General features: G+C 49.4%; 1 protein-coding gene across 2 annotated transcripts in view; it reads left to right on the forward strand.

The window, feature by feature from the left end:
* Positions 1-13,836, forward strand: part of LOC140408542 (serine protease HTRA3-like) — a 51,662-nt gene extending 37,826 nt beyond the window's left edge. For both annotated transcript variants that reach the window (XM_072495911.1, XM_072495913.1), the window contains one exon: positions 11,141-13,836. In XM_072495911.1, coding sequence (XP_072352012.1) covers positions 11,141-11,309 — 169 coding nt within the window. In that variant the 3' untranslated portion in view covers positions 11,310-13,836. The remainder of the gene's footprint in view (positions 1-11,140) is intronic.
* The last annotated feature ends 7,095 nt before the right edge of the window (positions 13,837-20,931 follow it).

Consider the following 20,931-nt stretch of genomic DNA (forward strand, 5'->3'; position numbering starts at 1 on the left):
CACTAATAGAGGCCTTTAAATTATGAAGAGGTTAGACAGGGGAAATGTGGAGAAAATGTTTCCACTTGTGGGGATGATCAAAATAAGGCTTCATGAATATAAGGTAGTCAATAATAAATTCAATGGGAAATTCAAGAGAAGCTGCTTCATCCAAGGAGTGCTGAGGATGTGGAGTGTGCTACCTCAAGTAAGCATAGTCGTATTTAAGGAGAATTTAACTAGGTACGTGAAAGAGAATGGAATAGAAAGGTATGCTGATAAGGTTAGATGAAGAGGGTTGGGAAGACACATGTATGGAACATAAATGCCAGTCGGACTGAAGGTCCTGTTTTTTTGGTTAAAAGTTGTATGGAATGTCAGGAAATAGCGCACCTTTAATTCCCTAAGATATGTTATGACTGGACAAAGCTCCTTGCTGGTAAAATGCATTCAGGAATATGGTCCTATATCTGCAGATGCAGTCTGCATCTCAGGTATTCCGTCAATTAGAATTAAGTGGAGTTTGATGATAGATTTAAGTGGAGTGTGACTAGATGACCCTCAAATAACCTCTTGAACATAGATGGGGCCAACAAAAGAAGCACCGATTCCTATTGGATCGATATGCTGCTGTTATTTTCTGCAGGGTAAATCTCCCTTCAACTCCAACCTCCATCACAACTTTTGTCAGAATTCCATCACCCAGCAAAGGAATTTCTAGACGTAAAGATTTATGCTCCCAGTTGGAGGTATGCCGATGGATGGTGGATATTCCCAGGCTTCCAATTTTCCAATTTGCTACCCAGCTGTAAGATTGATGGTGCCTGGTTGTCACTTTGGCAGCAAGCTTTATATCTTCCCCAGTGCCAAGCTGCAGAATTTGACTTTTGATTTAGTAACATGAACGCGAGATAGCCATTTGGTCCACGAGTAAGTGTAATTCCAGTATTAAAGAGCTGGATAATGGAGGCGAGGGACAACATTATCTTTTCCAGCTTACACACAGCAGCTAAGGTGATGCCTGACATCTTAGCGTATAGGAGAGGGAAAATACACAGCAGTGAGAAGTTGTTAAAGCAACGAATAGACGATGGATGCTCGATGTGCACTATCATGTGGAATTTGAAGAATGCGCTGAATGCCTGAAAGTTTGCACAGGAAACTGAGAATGTCATGGACATTGAAATAACCAGGAGTCGAAACTCACAAAACATCAATCATCTTGGTTGATGGGACGAGGCGAGAGGGAGTTGGTATCATGTGGTTTCTGACCACAAGTTAACCTGAAATAAGGGCTCAGATCTACCTGGAGGTATCCCAAAAGATGCACTGAAGTCCCCACGCAAGGACTGCGTGGGAATTACCCAAGAAGTTTGAACTCCAGATGGACAATTACCTTGCGCTGGAAACATCCAATACTCCAACTTAAATTGGAGACTTTGGATAGTTCCATCTCTCTCTTAGCAGAATAGTTATCCAGGAAAAATTAGAAGGATTAAAACCACTTCTAACTCCTTAATAACTGTGGTCTTGACCCACCCCTCCTTTCCCCTGTCTACATGACATACCCTGCCCCGACCACCTGAATCCATCCTACCTCTTACCTTGCACACGTATCTATTCTTTTGTCAAAGTGGCTGGGATCTTTAAACTTACTGGTTTACGGCAGCTAGTGCTGTAAAAAGGGGGAGTGGCTTCAATTGTGCTGAAAGGGACTCCAGAAGCAGCCGCGCTGCACATTTCTCAGCAGGCCCAGGTTGGGAGTCTGGACACGAAATGTACAACTCCAATCTTTGATAAGTAAAATGGAGCTGAGTGACAACCTCACTGTGATTACCATTCCAAGGAAGATTTGGCCAAGGAATGCGGTGTTACGGTCAAGTTGCTTACACATTTTTTTCAGCCTTTTATTTGGGATCATATTTCCCAAATCTTAGATGGAAGAATCTTTTGGATTTCTACAAGTGTAAATTAGATTAATGCTGCTTCTTTAATTAGTGACAGATATATATTGAAGCTATAAAATTGATTGTACCATTAATCAATCTCCACCCAATTACGAATCAGCTTTGTAAACAGATTCTTCAAGTGGATGAGAATGACAAATGCGGCGTTAATTATTTTAGGTACTTTGTAGACTAATTATATCAATAAGTGAAAGAAGGAGATTGCTCAGGTTCGGGTCATCTTTGGTGGCGGTGTTTCCCTCCCTGCCATCCAAAGTCCCTTCCACAGGCACAATCGAGGCCTTCCGTGCTCGGTGGGCACCGCAGGTGTTGGACTGATTGATCGACCTCAATTTTCGCATTCTGGTTTGATGGTTTTAAGTTTCTGTTCCTCTTTGTTATTTTTTGGCCTCCGCTCCGGTTGTTTTTTGTCAGAGCGGCTCCCTTTGATTTACCCCTTGGTCAGTTTCAGTTCTTCTAATCAGTTGATTGGCTCTATAACATGCCATCCAAAGGCTCTGTCTGCCTTGTGACCATTTCGCTCTCCAATGAGTGTCAATTGGCTGCAGACAGGACTTGCACTCATCATATGGGAGGAAGCCCCGCTTAGAGACCTGTCAACCAATATGATTGGCTGGAAGCTGTCAGCTAATTTGATTGACTGGAAGCTGTCAGCCAATCTGATTGGCCGGGAGCTGTCAGCCAATCTGATTGGCTGGCAGCTAATCTGATTGGCTGGCAGCTAATCTGATTGGTAGTTGGCTGCTTTCTAGTCCTTGCAGCAAATGGAAGTGCATGAATGGAAAGGTCAGGGTGGGGAAGGTTGGTAAGGCTTCGGCAATTGGAATGTGGGTGATTGAGTTTTGGGGTAGTGGCTGTAGAGGGAAGGAGGTTCAGCGGCTAGCAGACCTTAAAGAAGGGGAGGGGAGGGGTGAGATGCCCCAAGTTAGGAGGTTTTTGATAGAGACGCCCCACCCAGCCCTCTCCCCACTCCTCCTCCCGCCCGATGCCTTTCCTGCACTCTAAAAATTGAGGCTGGGTGTAAAAGGCCCTTAAATGGCCAGCTGGGACAATGGCGGGCAGCGTAAAATCACAAATGCAGGAAGCTCGTCCCTTTATTTTGCACTCCCGACCCCGCCCTGCCAACGCTGCCTAAAAGCCTGCCGATGGCGGAGAGTGAGATTCTGATCCAACTTTGTTATGGGCCAGAGTTTAGAGAACCTCAAAGTGTATCATGGAATTCACCTGACCAACAACCTTTAATAGATTGTGGTATGAGGAGCACAGGGCCCACTCTACAAGAGTGGTACTTCAGAAATGGACAAGAATTTTTAAAACAGCAAAACAATGTTTATGCTATGAACTCAAGTTAACCTTTCTAAAACAAACAGTGAACGTCTTAGCAACTAGTAAATCAAATACACCGCCCAAAGAATACAACACTAAGTAATCTGTAAGCTGTCCTTTTAACACCCAGAAGACTTAACAAACCTTTAAACAGAAGCACATCAGGGTTTACATTCACTACTGAGAACATTTATAATTCTGAATTCACCAAAGATAGTCTTTCATGGCAAATAGCTCAACAGTACAGCTGCTTCTTCTGACATCAGCAGCAACATACTGTAAAACGAAACCAAAAAGACACAGACACGCCCAAGCTTTTCGCAAAGTGAAAGTAAAAAGCAGGACAAGAGCTCAGCTCCACCCACACTCTGACATCACTGCAGTAACGTGAGCAGCCAAACATTTCTTAAATCGACATTCTCATGACACCTCCCCCCAAGAAAAAATAAATAAACCATTAACTTCAACATGGTTTCATTTTTCACCTTTTCACCATCCTTTAAGAAATGCACACAGTAAATATAGTTTATCATTTCAAAAAAACAACACACGCAAACAGGTATAATATAGTCCATTTTTTTTTGTTCTTCTTCCTCCAACTGAAATCCTTCATGATTGACAGTCTCTTTGAACAAGAAGGTCTCTGCATGATCCGTCCATTTCTCTGCGCCTCGGCATTTCTCTTTAAAGTCAGATACTTTAGTTCAATCTTATCACAGAGTCCCTTGTAATTCTCCAACATAGGAGCATTGGTTATCACAGCTTTCAGGCAGTCAAATGCCTGTCGAAACTCCGCTATCCATTGACATTTTCGACGTTTCTTCAGCAAGTCCATCAGTGGAGCAATCACGCTACAAAACTTTTGCACAAATGTTCGATCAAATCCACTCATGCCAAGAAATTGCATTATTCCCCTTCGTCTTGAGGGTATCGGAAACTCCTCAAGAAAAGTGACTTGGGCTTTTCCAAATTCACTTTTGGCTAGGTTTATCACCAAACCCGCCTCCTGAAGTCGATCAAATAACTCCATCAGATGTTTTAACTGTTCTTTCCATGTCGGGCTGAAAATTATCAGATCGTCGATGTATACCGCACAATTGAGCAATCCTGAAACAACTTTGTTAGTTAACCGTTGAAATGTGGCTGGGGCGTTTTTCATGCCCAGTGGCATAACTGAATTGGTATATACCATCTGGAGTCACAATAGCTGAAATCTCCTTTGCCCTTTCGGATAAAGGTACCTGCCAGTAACCTTTAAGTAAATCTAGTTTGGAAATAAAAGCTGATTGTCCCACTTTCCCAATGCAATCCTCCAAACGTGGGATAGGACAAGAGTCCGTTCTTGTAACTGCATTAATCTTTCTATAGTCCACACACAACCGTTGGATACCGTCTGGTTTAGGCACCATCACTACGGGTGAGCTCCATTGGCTGCAACCCACTTCAATTGTGCCATTTTGAAGCATACTCTCAATCTCTTTGTTCACCTGTGCCAATTTTAAAGGGTTAAGTCTGTATGGATGTTGTTTGATTGGAACATCATTTGCCACATCTACATCATGAATAGCCATTTTAGTACTTCCCAATTTATCACCACAAACTTGCCCATGTGATATCAATAACTCTTTCAGGTCAGTTTGTTTTTCCTCTGGAAGATAACTCAACAACTTATCCCAATTTTTAAGAACATTCTCATTTTCCAATTTAATTTGAGGTATGTCAAATTCAAAGTCATCTGGATTTGGTTTGTTACTTTGAGTTAGAATCATTAAAATCTCCTCCTTTTTCTCTCCTTCCCTTTCAAAGTACCTTTTCAGCATATTCACAGGACACACTCGGTGAGTCTTCCTTCTATCTGGTGCTTTTACCACATAATTCACCTCACTTAATTTCCTTTCAATTTGATAAGGTCCACAAAACCTTGCTTTTAAAGGTTCACCTACCACTGGTAACAATACTAAAACTTTATCTCCACTGGCAAAACTACGAACTTTGGATTTCTTGCCGCTACCCGTTTCATCACATGCTGTGCACCTTTTTAATGCTGTCTCGCCAATTCACCTGCTCTATTTAATCGTTCCCTAAAATTTGACACGTAATCTAATAATGTAATTTCCCATTTCTCACTCACCAATTTTTCCTTAATCAATTTCAGTGGTCCTCTTCCCTCATGACCAAAAATTAATTCAAAAGGACTAAATTTGGTTGACTCATTAGGTGCATCCCTAATTGCAAACAGTACGAATGGAATTCCTTTACCCCAAACCTCTGGATAAATCTTGACAATAAGCCCTCAGCATTATCTTTAATGTCTGATGCCACCTTTCTAATGCTCCCTGCGATTCTGGATGGTACGCAGTTGATTTAAATTGTTTTATTCCTAAACTATCCATAACTTCTTTGAATAACCTTGAGGTAAAATTTGATCCCTGATCCGATTGTATTTCTGTGGGTAGTCCAAATCTAGTAAAGAATTTAAGTAACTCCTCCACAATCTTTTTAGCTGTAATATTACGTACTGGAATGGCCTCTGGAAACCTAGCAGACACATCCATTATAGTCAAAAGATATTGATTCCCACTTTTCGTTTTAGGAAGCGGTCCTATGCAATCAAATAGGACCCTTGTAAAAGGTTCCTCAAATGCTGGAATGGGTATTATGGGCGCTGGTTTTATCACTGCTTGAGGTTTCCCTATCACTTGACATGTGTGACATGATTGACAAAATTTAACTACATCTTTATGTAGTCCAGGCCAATAAAAGTGTTTCAGGATTTTAGCTTGAGTTTTCCTTATTCCCAAATGACCTCCCACTGGTACCTCATGTGCAACTCGTAACACCTCCTTTCGAGACCCTACCAGCAATACTACTTGATGAACTTCCGCCCACTTTTCATCCGTCTGCATATGTAAAGATCTCCATTTTCTCATCAAGACATCATTTTTATGGGAATAACACTCTGGTATACACTCAGATTCCTCTTCCGTGTATGCTTTCTGATACATCCGTTTTATTTCTATATCTTTCTGTTGTAACTCCGCCAATTTTCCTGAACTAAAAATATCCGCCTCATCCTCCACCTGTTATTGTTCTTTTTCAACCATCTAAGCAAAAATTGTTTCTGATAAATGCACTGCAACTTTATCTTCACTCTTTGATTTCTTCTCTTGTCTTAACCTGTGACTTTGCAACCTTGTTACTACACAATCTGGAAAAATCCCAGGATATCCGTCCTTCAACACATCAGTTGTCTGATTTTCCACTGACTTATCAACCACAGTAGGCATCACTCCCACCTGCGATCCAGCTATATCATTATCCAAGATAAACTGTATTCCTGGACAAGATAGTTTCTCTATTACTCCTACCACCACTTCACCACTCTTCACTGGACTTTCCAACCTTACCTTATATAATGGAACGCTAGTCCTCTCACCCTGAATTCCATATATTACCACCTTTTCTGGCAACATTCTTCACTAACTACATAACTCCTCATCTCTTACCATTAAAGATTCACTAGCTCCCTTATCTCTTAAAATTGTGACTTCTTTATCTGCTCCTCCTGATACACATGAGTAGCCTTTACCCACACAAGTAAATTCTTTAAAGACATCTGACACCTTCTGATCAATCACCTCTTGATCAGGCTGTACAATCTTTTCCACCTCCTTCGCTTCACTTGGGCTTTCCTTTACCTCTTTAACAAACCCCACTGTCTTATCCTGTTTTACCACATCAGCCTTCCCAGGACTTTTCTTCAACCACCAACACTATGACTTTACATGGCTTAGTTTATTACAGTGAAAACATTTGAAACTTTTCATTTCTTTTCCACACGCCTGGATTTATTTTTAAATCTGAGGTACACTCTCTTTATTATCTCCCATCAGATCACTTTTACCTTTACCACTCGAGTATTTCTCATGTCCCCAATTTCTATCCCTCACAGGCTGAAACTGATGTCGGAAACCAAGCTTTGATTTATGAACTAATTCATAATCATTTGCCATTTCTGCTGCTAATCTCACAGTTTTAACCCACTGCTCTTCCAAATGAGTTCTCACTACATCAGGAATTGAATTTTTAAACTCCTCCAAAAGTATAATTTCTCTGAGAGCTTCATATGTTTGGTTTATTTTCAAAGCCCTTATCCATCTATCAAAATTACTCTGTTTGAGCCTTCAAACTCCATGTATGTTTGACCAAATTCTTTCCTTAAATTTCTAAACCTTTGTCTGTAAGCTTCAGGCACTTGTTCATATGCACCTAAGATGGATTTTTTCACCTCCTCATACGTCCCAGCTACCTCCTCCGGTAGTGATGTAAACACTTCACTAGCCGTACCTATCAGCTTTGTTTGAATCAATAATACCCACATGTCCTGTGGCCATTTTATTTGTTTAGCCACCTTCTCAAATGAAATGAAAAAGGCTTCTACCTCTCCTTCTCATCAAACCTTGGCAATGCTTGGACATATTTAAATAGATCCCCCCACGCCTTCGACTTTGATGCTCTTTCTCACTATCCTCATCACTATCATCCAACTGTATGTTTCCCTTTACGTCTGCCAATTTTAATTGACTGTCATGTTTCATGGCCATTTTCTGAAGTTCAAATTCTCTCTCTTTATCTTTTTCCCTGATCCGTATCTCCCTTTCTCTTTCTTTTTGTTCTGCTGGGGCTATTCTTTCTTTTCTCCTTTCTTCTCTCTCTTTTTCCTCTCTTTTGTATTCAAACTGCTTTAATTCTTTCTCATGTTCCATTTGTTTAATTTGTAATTGAATTTTAGCCATTTCCAATGAGTCAAACTGTATCTCAGGCAACTTTACATGCTTAGCCACTGCCATAATTACCTCACCTTTTCGGATTTTGTCAGGTAATGTTAACTGCAATGTTTTGCCAAATCTAACAGTCTGCTTTTAGTCTCTGTCCGTAAGGTACTGCATGTGACCGTCTCCATCCCCAAAAACTTCAGAGCCTCTGAAAGAGCCATTGTCCACAACACACTCCCTACTGACTAGAATACCACACCTGAAAAGCAACCACAATATGCTCACCCCTCACTGTCTTTAAGTTCACTAAGCCAATCCAATAGATAGACTTTTATCCCCCTCGAGCCCCCAATTGTCATGGGCCAGGGTTTAGAGAATCCCAAAGTGTATCATGGAGTTCACCTGACCCACAACTTTTAATAGATTGTGGTATGGGGAACACAGGGCCCACTCTACAAGAGTGGTACTTCAGAAATGGACAATCATCATCATAGAATTTACAGTGCGGAAGGAGGCCATTCGGCCCATCAAGTCTGCACCAGCTCTTGGAAAGAGCACCCTACCCAAGGTCAACACCTACACCCTATCCCAGGTCAACACCTACACCCTATCCCCATAACCCAGTAACCGCAGCCAACACTAAGGGCAATTTTGGACACTAAGGGCAATTTATCATGGCCAATCCACCTAATCTGCACATCTTTGGACTGTGTGAGGAAACCGGAGCACCCGGAGGAAACCCACGCACAGACGGGGAGGATGTGCAGACTCCGCACAGACAGTGACCCAAGCCGGAATCGAACCTGGGACCCTGGAGCTGTGAAGCAATTGTGCTATCCACAATGCTACCGTGCTGACAAGTATTTTTTAAAACAGCAAAACAATGTTTATTCTATGAACTCAAGTTAACCTTTCTAAAACAAACAGTGCACATCTTAGCAACCAGTAATTCAAATACATCCCCCAAAGAATACAACATTATGTAATCTGTAAGCTGTCCTTTTAACACCCAGAAGACTTAACAAACCTTTAAACAGAAGCACATCAGGGTTTACAATCACTACTGAGAACATTTACAATTCTGAATTCACCAAATGATCCAGAGATAGTCTTTCATGGCAGAGAGCTCAACAGTACAGCTGCTTTGTCTGACATCAGCTGTAACACACTGCAAAACGAAACCAAAAAGACACAGACACGCCCAAGCTTTCCTCAAAGTGAAACTAAAAAGCAGCCCCGGAGCTCAGCTCCACCCACACTCTGACATCACTGTAGAAACATGAGCAGTGAAACATTTCTTAAGCGACATTCTCATGAAACTTATACCTTGAAGTCTCAGGAAGAATAAATTCCAGTAATCCACCTGTCATGTATTCCAATCCTCAATGCTGTTGCTGCGTCTACAGTGAAGACTTGAGTCATTGCAAGCAACTCATTTTAAAGATTTAATGGATTCAATATTACTGAGAGTGAGTCAGCGAAGAACGATCATAATGGGTGGAAAAGATCTGAAGGTCTGGGACATGGAGGCTTTGATTGGTAGGGACTCATTTAAACAATCTTAGGCTCCCATTTGACAACTGGCCATGTGGAGAGCATGGTTGGTTGGAATGAGGACAATTGAATGGCAGGAGGACACAGCTGGGAGGCGTGAGAATATTTCCCAGCTGTTAGTAGGGGCTAATGGCTCAGGACCACCAATGGGAAGTGTGGTGGAAGCTAGGACATTGTATCGATCGGGGCTGGCCGAGGCCTAAGGCTTCCCTGTGAGGAGCACTCCTGCTTCTCATTCACCATTATGAATGATAAAATGAGTAGATGTTCAGTGCTTACATTTGCCCGTCGATGCCTCTTGCTTCGGATGTCAGTGAGTCATTATGGCACAGAAGGTGGCCATACAGCCCATCGCGTGTATACCAGATGTACTGCTGGGAATCCCACAGTGTGGACCTGATTTCTGTCTACTATTGAATGTTGAATATTAACAAGGCCATGCTTCTTTTGGGATAGGCTGATTTGTGTTTGTTTAAATTTTAAACAGGCAGAAATTGGGTCAGGTTCCTCATCCGCAGAAATAAACTGGCCAACGCCAGTCTTCCGACACCATTCCCTTTGATTTACAGAACGGAAAATGCCGCAGCCACGGCATAGAGCGCACAAGTCCAAGCCTGTGGGCCGACAGAATATTCGCCCAGGTTGAAGCAGCGCGCTTTAAACTCACGCTGTTCGTTTCCCATTCGGCTCCCTCCCTCCCACTCAGTAGGAATGTTCATACAACACAAAGAACACGGGCAGTTCTATTGATGATCCCCTGTCTCCTTCATGGACACCATAACAATCCCAATATATTAACCCCCAACCTGTCCGGGTGGTGGTGTTAAAATCAAGGCCATGGAGTCTGTTTGTTCTTTTGGGTGTACCGCTGATTCTGGAGGCCTTCTAATTGTCACAGAGTTGCAGCAAGAGACACCAAAGGAACCCCTACTGCCCACTGAACCAGTTGGAACTCCAGCCCTGTTCAAACTGGGAGAAAAATACTCTAATATAGGGATTAGGAGCAGGAGTAGGCCACTCGGCCCTTCGAGCCTGCTCCGCCATTCAATAAAATCATGGCTGATTTGATCGTAACCTCGGCCCTACATTCCTGCCTACCCCCGATAACCTTTCAGCCCCTTGCTTATCAAGAGCCTATCTAGCTCTGCTTTAAAAATATTCAAAAGATTCTGTCTCCACCCCCTTTCGAGGAAGAGCGTTCCAGAGACTCACGACCCTCTGAGGGAAACAAATTTCTCCTCATCTCTGCATTAAATGGACGAGCCCCTTATTTTTAACCAGTGACCCTCCCCCCCCCCCCCCAGGGCGAATTCTACAGCCTCGTCATAGCGGAGGAAGGGGCCGGAAAATGGGGCGAGACGTTCAAAAGTCCATTAACTTCGGCAGGAGCGGAAGATGCCGTCGGCACGAGGGGCACCATCCACTGCTCGTGTTTAGTGAATACTTTACACAGTGAAACCTTTTGTACCTGTTGAAGTAATTATCTTAACATCAGCTTGTTGTCTCATTTTAATGTATATCCATTTCCTTTATCTCCAGGGGGGGAATCCAGAATGGGGATGTCATTGTCAAAGTGAATGGAATCCCCCTGAAGACGACAAATGATTTGCAGGAAGCCGTGAAGAATGAGTTCCCTCTGCTCCTCGAAGTTCATCGGGGAAATGATGACATACTTTTCAACATCGAACCCGATCTCATTAGTGATTGAAACACAGCCAGCATAATTAACCCTTTCCAGCCTGGAATATTCCCCATTGCTGTTTTCTCTATTAAGGACCAATTAAGCTGCTGGAACAGATGGCAAAGTGGAGTAAGACCGTTGTTTACAATGCTGCTAGTCACCTTCGGACATTGCCATCTTTCCAGATTTCATCCCGCTTAACTTGCCAGCGGATAGTTAAATGCCACCTCCCCACCACACCACCCATGTTGAAATGTTTAGCACTTACAACTGATAAATACTATTATCCTCTGCCATGTCGTTGGTGGGTGTAAATCTTTGCGTTTGAGTTTTGAGAGGCATGGGGGGACTTTTAACCCCAAAGGTTGGGCTGGATTGGATGAAGCAGGAGGTTAAAGAGTTCAAGATATGACTTTCAGCCCCCACTTGTCCACTTCCAGTTTTAATGGGGCAAGTTGTGGTTTGTGGAGGGGGGGTTGGGGAACACCTTGCTCCCAGGCGGAAGGTTAGCAATTTAAATATTATAATGAGGCTGGCAGGACATGTCGATCCATGGTTTCAGATTTAACTCTGAACGGCTGGATTTCCTGGGCCTTGGGAAACCCGGCAGCTCAAGGAAAGCGAGGAACACTGAATCCAGGAGATAAGTGTCTTTACCTTCAGCTGCTGGATCCAGCATATCTATCTCACTAAATCCTCATGCACAATACTTCTGATCTCTCCAACCAACCTTCCCCCATGAGGCCTTTGACCCACTTTGATCCCACTCCAGCTTCCAATCCCTCAGGCCTCCACTCTGCAACCCCCTCCAGCCCAACCTCTGATCCCACTATATCCCTCTTACCACCCGTGACTACAGCCTGAAAGCTCTACCTTCCTGGCAGCCAGCCTCTTAATGTGGAAATGTCCAACAGACATGGCAGCACACTGGAGAGCGATTCAGTGTTAATGGGTGGGACGTTTCCAGCCACGCCCACTGCCAGGGTTGTCCGGTTCCGTCGAAAGTCAATGGACTTTGGTTCGACTGCTGCATCCACAGCGGCAGGTCCCACCACAGTGGGTCAGAAAAACCCCGGCCCAGTATTTCAGGTCAATGACCCATCATCAGAAGTTCAGATGAAAACTCAATCTGTTTCTCTCTGTACAGATGCTGCCAGACCTGCTGAGTATTTCCAGCCTTTTCTGTTTATATGTCAGATTTACAACATCAACACTTATTTTGCTCTTAGAGCCTCTCAATCTGGCCGACTGCGGTGTGAAATGAAGACAAAACATTTTATTCAGGTTCTTTATCCTGATCCAACCTCCCTAAATATACCCCGTAAGTTGAATGTGCAGAGCAAACCAAAGTTACCCAGTGCAGAAAAATATCCAGATTTTCATGCTGGAGCACATTGTAATGCCTCAGGCCCACTCTCTGTCCACCACTAAAATTAGGTAGGTAGGGATAGAGAGCCTTTAAAATGAGAGCAGGCATTAATCCCGTCTGATTCCGCTGACTTCCTAATCTTAACTTGTTCCTCTGAAGAGAATATCCACTGAATGGCAGTGGGGTCCTTCTGTACATATGCAGACTGAGCCCTATAACATCATCAGGACATGACCAGCAGGTTTAGCTGAACACCTGAACAGGCCTCCCCCTCAAGCGTACCTGCCAGAAGAGAACAAAGGGACACCATGTCTTAACATTTTATTAGACATTCCCCTGTGGACCAGAGGAGCAGGCTTCACAATTAAACTTTGCTCTCCTTTGGCCCGGCTCGCCCATATTCACTCGTCATGAGGAGGCCCCACCACGAGCACTCCCCCAGTCCTCTCCCTGCCACACCATAATCACCTCCCGAACAACCCCAGCTAATGACCTCCAAACAAAGCACCCCCTCCCCTTCCTCCACCACCACCCACTTCACTGACTGAACCATTGTCCAGGGGTTGTGTGCCTCCTGTTGCCAAATGCCCACTCTTGCCTGGCCAGGTCGTGGTTCTGGCTGGGTTTGATTGGGACTTTCTGGGAACAGTTATAGCTATAAAGGGCTGGGCCACTCTTACCCTGGACATGCTGGGTATGCTGCCTTCTTTACGGCTCACGCATATTGACTCCATCTGGAATCCAGGCCTATCTTAGCAAACGCAAAGCGCTGCACCGAACCGTTATGGCATTAGAAATCTGTTCTGTTAATTTTGGAATGCTAGTGGTGCACTAAACTCATGCAGGCTGCAAAGGGTTAAACTTCCTCAGTCAAATCATAGATTTGGAAAATACATTTTGTTGAATGTCCTTTAAAATGATAAATATACAGTATTTTATATTGAACATGCGAACAAACCTTTTCATGGAGACAATTTTGCACACAAAAGAATGGCATTTGGAGAAAGCATGTAAAGAATCGAGCCATTCATAATCAATAGAAGTTTGGAGTAACAATAGAAATGCTATGATGAATAGTGCAGGTATACTTTCTGAAGTGATGCTATGCTGTAATCAGATAACATGACAGGTTTATGTTGTTCTGAAGTAACATACTTTGGGCCATTAAACTGCCACATGATTAAAGCTGTATTGTGAAATCATTATCCATAAAGCGCAACTTGGGCCATCAAATTTGGCTCTATACTGTTGGTAGCTTCAGCTCTACCTCATAACCACTTCCCTGGACTCTTCCGCTATCGTTACATCTGAATTAACAGACATTTCCTCCAAATAACTAATGAGAAGACCAAAGTTATCAAATGGAATTTCAATCCCACTGACCCACAGACAGTGAGGAGACTCATAGCTGACCGGGAGCTCATCTGTCAAAGAAGCAGGCTTTGTTGAGGTTCTTTAACTGGGCCCCAATATCCCATTACTGAGTGTCCTGACCAATTTGAAAGGGAAGACAGGATGACATGCCAAATCCGTCAAAGGATTTATAGTCAAAGGGATACTGGAATGGGTCAGAGAGTTTAACTGAGATCCTGAGGCTGCAACAGCTGTAGGAATGGAGAGGAAACCTGGGAAGGCGGCCTTCCTGTATCTTAAACTCGAGCTTTCTGTAGCAGGACCTGAGAGACTGAAATGAGGCGCCATTTGCCATGCACAGGAGGAAGAGGAGAAAACCTCAAACCCAGCAGGCGTAGATGAAAGAGGCTGAGGAAGTGAGCAGCAGGAATATTGTTCCCTCCAACCTGGAGACAGTGCAGCAAGAGGATCCAGGGTCTCGGGAGGTAGGAAAGGTGAGCGTCAGAATGCCAACCCAGACAACCTGATTTCCTCAGAATTCTCCTGCACCGTACTCCTCAGACTAGCCAACCTTGAAGCTTCACTCATTTTGCTGAGCAGGTTGGGCCTATACCCTTTGAAATTTAGAAGAATGAGAGGCAATCTTATTGAAATATATACGGTTCTGAGGATACTTAACAGGGTGAATGCTGAGAGGATATTACCCCTTGAGCGGGAGCCTAGAATCAGGAGAAACAGTTTAAAAAGTCTCCCACTTAAGATTAAGGTGAGGAAACATTTCTCTCAGAGGGTTGCGAGTCCTCTTCCCTAGCAGTGGAGGCTGGGTCACTTCTCATCTTCTTAAATGGGAACCTCCGTATTCTGAAACTGCCCCCTATTTCGAGATTACACAACGAGGGGAAACTTCAATCTCAGCACGTACCTTGTCAAACCCCTCAGAATGTTATATTTTCAGCAGATTCACTTTCATTCTTCCAACCTTCAATGAGCACTGGCCTAACCTGTTCACCCTTTTCTTATAAAACAACTTCATCCCAAGAATCAACCGGATGAACCTGCTCAGAACTGCCTCCAATGCAAATATGTGGGGCGTCATTCTCCGACCCCCCAGAGGGTCGGAGAATGGCCGTTGGCCGCCATGAATCCCGCCCCTGCCGGTTGCCGAAGTCTCCGAAGGGAGAAAAGTCGGCGGGGCGTTAATGTCGCCGCTGCCGTCGGAGAATGTCACGGGTTTGCGCAAGGCAGCCGATTTTCGGCCTGCCGATATTCTCCCTTCCGGATGGGCCGAAGTCCCGTCGAGGTGATGACCGTTCACGTCGACGTAAATTAAACATCCTTTTCATCGGCGTGACCCGGTGCTCCAGGCTCACGCCGACCAGCGTGGAGGTGAGTGATGGCCTGGGGGGTTGGCTCTGGGCAGGCGATGGCGTGGCCGCAGTCTGAATGCGTGAGGAGAGGTGTGTCTCGGGTTGTGTGTGTGCGGTGGGGGGCGGGGGGTGGGGGGGGTTAGAGTAGGCTGGGCTCCGGGGGAGTGCCAGGAGGGGGTCCGTGCCGGGGTGGAGGTTGGGGGGGGGTCCGTGCCGGGGTGGAGGTTGGGGGGGGTCTGTGCCGGGGTGGAGGTTGGGGGGGGGTCCGTGCCGGGGTGGAGGTTGGGGGGTGGTCCGTGCCGGGGTAGAGGTTGGGGGGGGATCCGTGCCGGGGAGGGGGATGGGGGGTCCGTGCCGGGGTGGAGGTTGGGGGGGAGTCCGTGCCGGGGTGGAGGTTGGGGGGTCCGTGTCGGGGAGGGGGATGCGAGGGCAAGTGAGCTGGTCCACCTGGCCAGGTGCCAGCCTCCAACAGTTGGACCCATGCGGTCCATGCCACCTGGCTCGGGGGAGGAGGGGATATGGGCAATGATGACATGTCGTTGTTCCCCTCCCCCCCCCACCAGGCCGTCATGTTTTCCGATCATCCAGCGATGTTGGCCGCCGTGGCGGCAGCCGCTCATGTCTATGTTGCCCTGGATGAGGAGGAGGAGGAGCGTGCCAGAGAGGCGGCGCAGGCTGCCGCAGAGGGACAGGCCGCAGCCGCCCAGGCTGGAGGGACACCTGACCGACAGGACGAGGAGGGGGAGGAGGACGTCGCGGCCCCACGGCAACGGAGGCACCCGAGGGCGCCCCGTGTGTACCGGCCCCGGCAGTCATACCAGGACCTCTCGGACCGGGAATGCAGGAGGAGACTCCGGATGAGGCGGGAAACCGTGGCACACATCTGCCACCTGCTGGCACACCTGTCACCGCGTGGCACTGGCGGGGGACACCCTCTCCCCGTGTCCGTCAAGGTTACGGTGGCCCTGAACTTTTATGCAACGGGGTCATTCCAGGCACCGAGTGGGGACCTGTCCGGCATATCGCAGACATCGGTGCATCCGGGCAGTGACAGATGCCCTTTATGCCATGGCGCACCGCTACATCCGCTTCCCCGTGGACCGGGCCAGCCAAGATGCCCGGGCCATGGGCTTCTCTGCCGTGGCCGGGTTCCCCATGGTCCAGGGCGCGATCGATGGGATGCACGTCGCTGTGCGGCCACCTGCAGATAACAGGGCCGTGTTCACCAATAGGAAGGGGACCTATTCGATGAACATACAGGTGGTCTGCGACCACCGCATGATGATCCTGCACGTCTGCGCCCGTTACCCAGGCAGTGTACACGACTCATACGTGTTGTCGCGGTCATCCATCCCCGGCATGTACGAGGGACGTCATCCCCGGCTGAGGAGCTGGTTGCTGGGCGACAGGGGCTCATTGCGATCGTGGCTGATGACGCCTATACGGAGGCCACGCAATGAGGCGGAGAACCGCTACAATGATGCCCATGTAGCGACAAGGGGAGTGATAGAGAGGTGCTTTGGCGTGCTGAAGATGCGTTTCAGGTGCCTGGACCTCTCTGGGGGCGCCCTCCAGTATCGGTCAGATAGGGTCGGCCGCATCATTGTGGCGTCCTGCACAACATAGCCCAGCAGAGGGGCGATGTGCCGCAGGCAGAGGAGGGCGCAGTGGAGGAGCAGCAGGAAGAGGCGCAGTCCTCCCCAGATGAGGGGGATGGGGGTAATGGTCAGGGCAGATGGGGTAGACACAGGCGGGTGGCTGTCCACCGTTACCGGCTGGCCCAGCGGGCACGGGACAGACTGATAGACGCCCGCTTCACTGACTAGATGGGCGTGGGAATCGGGTAGTATGGCCACAGACCGCACACCATGGCAACAGCCGACCACCCACACCCCCCACCCATCCACCCACCCAGCACCCTCATCCCCCTCCCCAACCGCACCCACCCCACCCGCATGCACACCACCCCCCCCATTGCCGATCCACCTGCGGCACAACGGGCCGGGCTCACACAGTTGCGGGTGGACGCGTGTCTATTGCAGGCCATGGAGGATGATGACAACCCGCCCTGCGGTGAGCTCCTGGCTCTACATCGTTGGACTATGTCTGACCCATGGCCACAGTACCACCATCCACCCGGACCATCCCTGCATGCGGCTGTGACACTGCAGCGCACGGTCCCGTCCTCTGCCCGGGGGATGTTGATGGCGGCCCAGGGGGAAGGGGGCAGACTCACCTGGGGCTGAGGTAAGACCACCCCTCATACACACACTTGCGCTCAACGTACATGACACCCCCGCACGCTTTGGACAGAGCACAAAGGCAGCTTCTGTAGGTGTAACATTGACTTTAATAACCAAAGGAGTTCATGCACGTGCCCTAGCCCCTAAAACTCATCTGTGCCCTGCACCCGTGCCAACTTACTCAGTGTCTAATTGTTTGGCCTTACGGGCCCTTTGACTACGTCTACGTGGTTCCCCAGACGGTACAGCAGAACTGGAGGTGGACTCCTGTGATTCCTGCCCTCTGACACTGGATCCCTTTGGCAGCCGTTTCCTGGGGCGTCCTAGCCTAGATGGGTCAGGCTGCGGCCCGGGTGACTGGGATGGCGAGCTGCCAGCCTGTCCTGCCCGTTGCCCACCCGATGCACCTGGGACGGAAGGGGGGGAGTCCGAGGTGTCGCGGTGTACCGGGACCTCCCCTACAGGGGGAGCCGGGACGGACCACACCACCTCCTCCTCCCTTGGGGTGCCCGATGGCCCCCAGGCCTCTACATGGGTGGGGGATGTGAACGGACTGGCCATCCGACGCCCCCCCGACATCTGCCGCTGCCAATCCTGGAGGCCCGTGCTGGTATCGACAGGGGTCTGCAGGTTTGCAGCCATGGAGCCCAGGGGGTTGGCAAACCCTGTCTGTGACAGTGCGACGCCGGCTCGCACATGGCCACTGGCGCCGATGCCCTCAGCGATGGCCTGCAGAGACTGGGCCATGGCCTGCTGAGACTGGGCCATGGTCTGCAGAGACTGGGCTATGGCGTTGAGCGCCTCTGCCATCTGGCGCTGGCACTGGCTCATGGCCTCTTGTGAGAGGGCAGCCATTTCCTGGGCCACAGACGCCGCCTGCACGGAAAGCCCCAGGCCTCGCAAACTGTTCCCCATGTCTGACACCGTCGCACCCATTGCCGCCACGGCGGACGCCACCCGTGCGGTGTCAGCTTGGGTGGCACGCATGACCGGCACCACTCCCAGCTCCTGGACGCGGGTGGACTCCTCCACTTGCGACTGCAGCCGCCGCAAGCCGCCCGTCACCCTCTTCGCTCGTCTCCGGGTCGGTGGTTGCATCGGATCTATGTGTGGGTGTGGTAACTCCAGGAACCCGGGATCCATCTGAGCGGCAGATGTTCGCTTGGGCTGGGCTGCCCTCCGACCGCCCGGCCCCTCAGCTGCTCCTACCTCCACCTGCTGTACCGGGACGGCTGTGTTGTGCGCACCAGTGAGTGTAGCAGACGCCTCATCACTAAAGTGCCCAACCGAGGTGAGTGTTTCTGCGATGGTGGAGGGTGTTGGTGACAGCAGTGGCGTTGTGTCGTGCTCTTCGTCCCACTCTGAGTCCATGGCACTTTGGGGTGGGGGTTCGTCTCCACCCATCCACTCTGAGTCACTGTCCGGTATTTCGTCTTCCTGGGTAGTGCTGTCCCGGGTAGGGGTGTCCTGGGCAGTGCTGTCCCGGGTAGTGGTGTCCCAGGTAGTGGTGTCCCGGGTAGTGGTGTCCCGGGTAGTGGTGTCCTGAGTAGTGGTGTCCTGGGTAGTGGTGTCCTGGGTAGTGGTGTCCTGGGTAGTGGTGTCCTGGCTCGGATGTGACGGGGGCCTGTGGCTGCCCCCCTCGTCGCTGGGTGGTCGCTCCCGCACGTGACGGGGGTGTCGTCTCCCTGTTGCTCCAGGTCTCTCCGTCTCCCGTGGCCTCCGAGGGGCATCCTGCGGGTGTCGCATGCTGGAGGGTGCGGGTCTCTCCGTCTCCCGTGGTGTGCGAGGGGTATCCTGCGGGCGTCGCATGCTGGAGGGTGCGGGTCTCTCCGTCTCCCGTGGCCTCCGAGGGGCATCGTGCGGGCGTCGCATGCTGGAGGGTCCGGGTCTCTCCGTCTCCCGTGGCCTCCGAGGGGCATCCTGCGGGCGGTCTGCATCTGCGGGGATGGGTGCCTGGACGTTTGGTCCTGCGATACACAATGAAGCATGCATGGTTAGACACGCAGGCAGTGATCAGGTGATATGGGGGAGGGGGATATAGGGGAGGGGGGATATGGGGGCGGGCTGTTGGTGGCTCACTTGCTCGTGGGGCCCCGACCTCTGCATCAGCAACCTCCCGGTCGTCGGGACCGCCAGCCAGTTCCAGGGCCCTTTCCTCGTGTTCGGTCAGTGGCCTCTCATCAGCGGGGCCTCCTCCAGTCCTCACATGCACCCTATTGTTGTGTGCGCGCTTATCCTGTGGGGGGGGGGGGGTGGCAGGGGTAAAAGGCAACACTGTTAGGCAGGTATATGAATGCACGCCATCGGTTGCGCGTGCATTGCAGAGGTTAAGGTTAGGGCTGGATTCACTTGGGGATATGGGGGAGGGGGGATATGGGGGATATGGGGGAGGGGGATATGGGGGAGGGGGGGATATGGGGGATATGGGGGAGGGGGGATTTGGGGGAAGGGGGATATGGGGGAGGGGGGATATGGGGGAGGAGGGATATGGGGGAGGGGTATATGGGGGAGGGGGATATGGGGAGGGGGGATATGGGGGAGGGGGGATTTGGGGGAGGCGGGATATGGGGGATATGGGGGAGGGGGGATATGGGGGATGGGGGATTTGGGGGAGGGGGATATGGGGAGGGGGGATATGGGGGAGGGGGGATATGGGGAGAAGGGATATGGGGGAGGGGGGATATGGGGCAGGGGGGATATGGGGAAGGGGGATATGGGGAGGGGGATATGGGTGAGGGGGGATATGGGGGATATGGGGCCGGGGGGATATCGGGGTGGAGGGATATGGGGGATATGGGGGAGGGGGGATATGGGGGAGGGGGGATATGGGGGAGGGGGGATATGGGGGAGGGGGGATATGGGGGAGGGGGGGATATGGGGAGGCTCACCCTGCCTGCTCTGACGAGGTTGTTCACCTTCTTGTGGCACTGGGTGCCTGTCCGTGGTGTCAGGGCCGCAGCGGTGACGGCCTCTGCCACTTCCCTCCACAGACGCCGGCTGTGGCGTGGGGCAACTCTGCGGCCGTGCCCGGGATACAGGGCGTCCCTCCTCTGCTCCACCGCGTCCAGGAGCGCCTCCACATCCCGTGACTCGAACCTCGGGGCTGAGCGGCGGCCAGCCATCCAGTCGGGTGTTGCGGTCGGGTGTTGCGGTCGAGTGGGGGGGAGCAGCGCGGCCTTATGAGCCGTCACGCCGTGCAGCGCGTATGACGCTGCACGGCGTGAACCACTGCGCAAGCGTGGATCCCGTTACGTCGCTGCTAGCCCATTTAGGGCCGGAGGCTTTCGACCCATTTTTCCGACGTGACGCAAGTCGGA

This window comes from Scyliorhinus torazame, chromosome 3, assembly GCF_047496885.1.
Source record: "Scyliorhinus torazame isolate Kashiwa2021f chromosome 3, sScyTor2.1, whole genome shotgun sequence".
Lineage (NCBI taxonomy): Eukaryota > Metazoa > Chordata > Chondrichthyes > Carcharhiniformes > Scyliorhinidae > Scyliorhinus > Scyliorhinus torazame.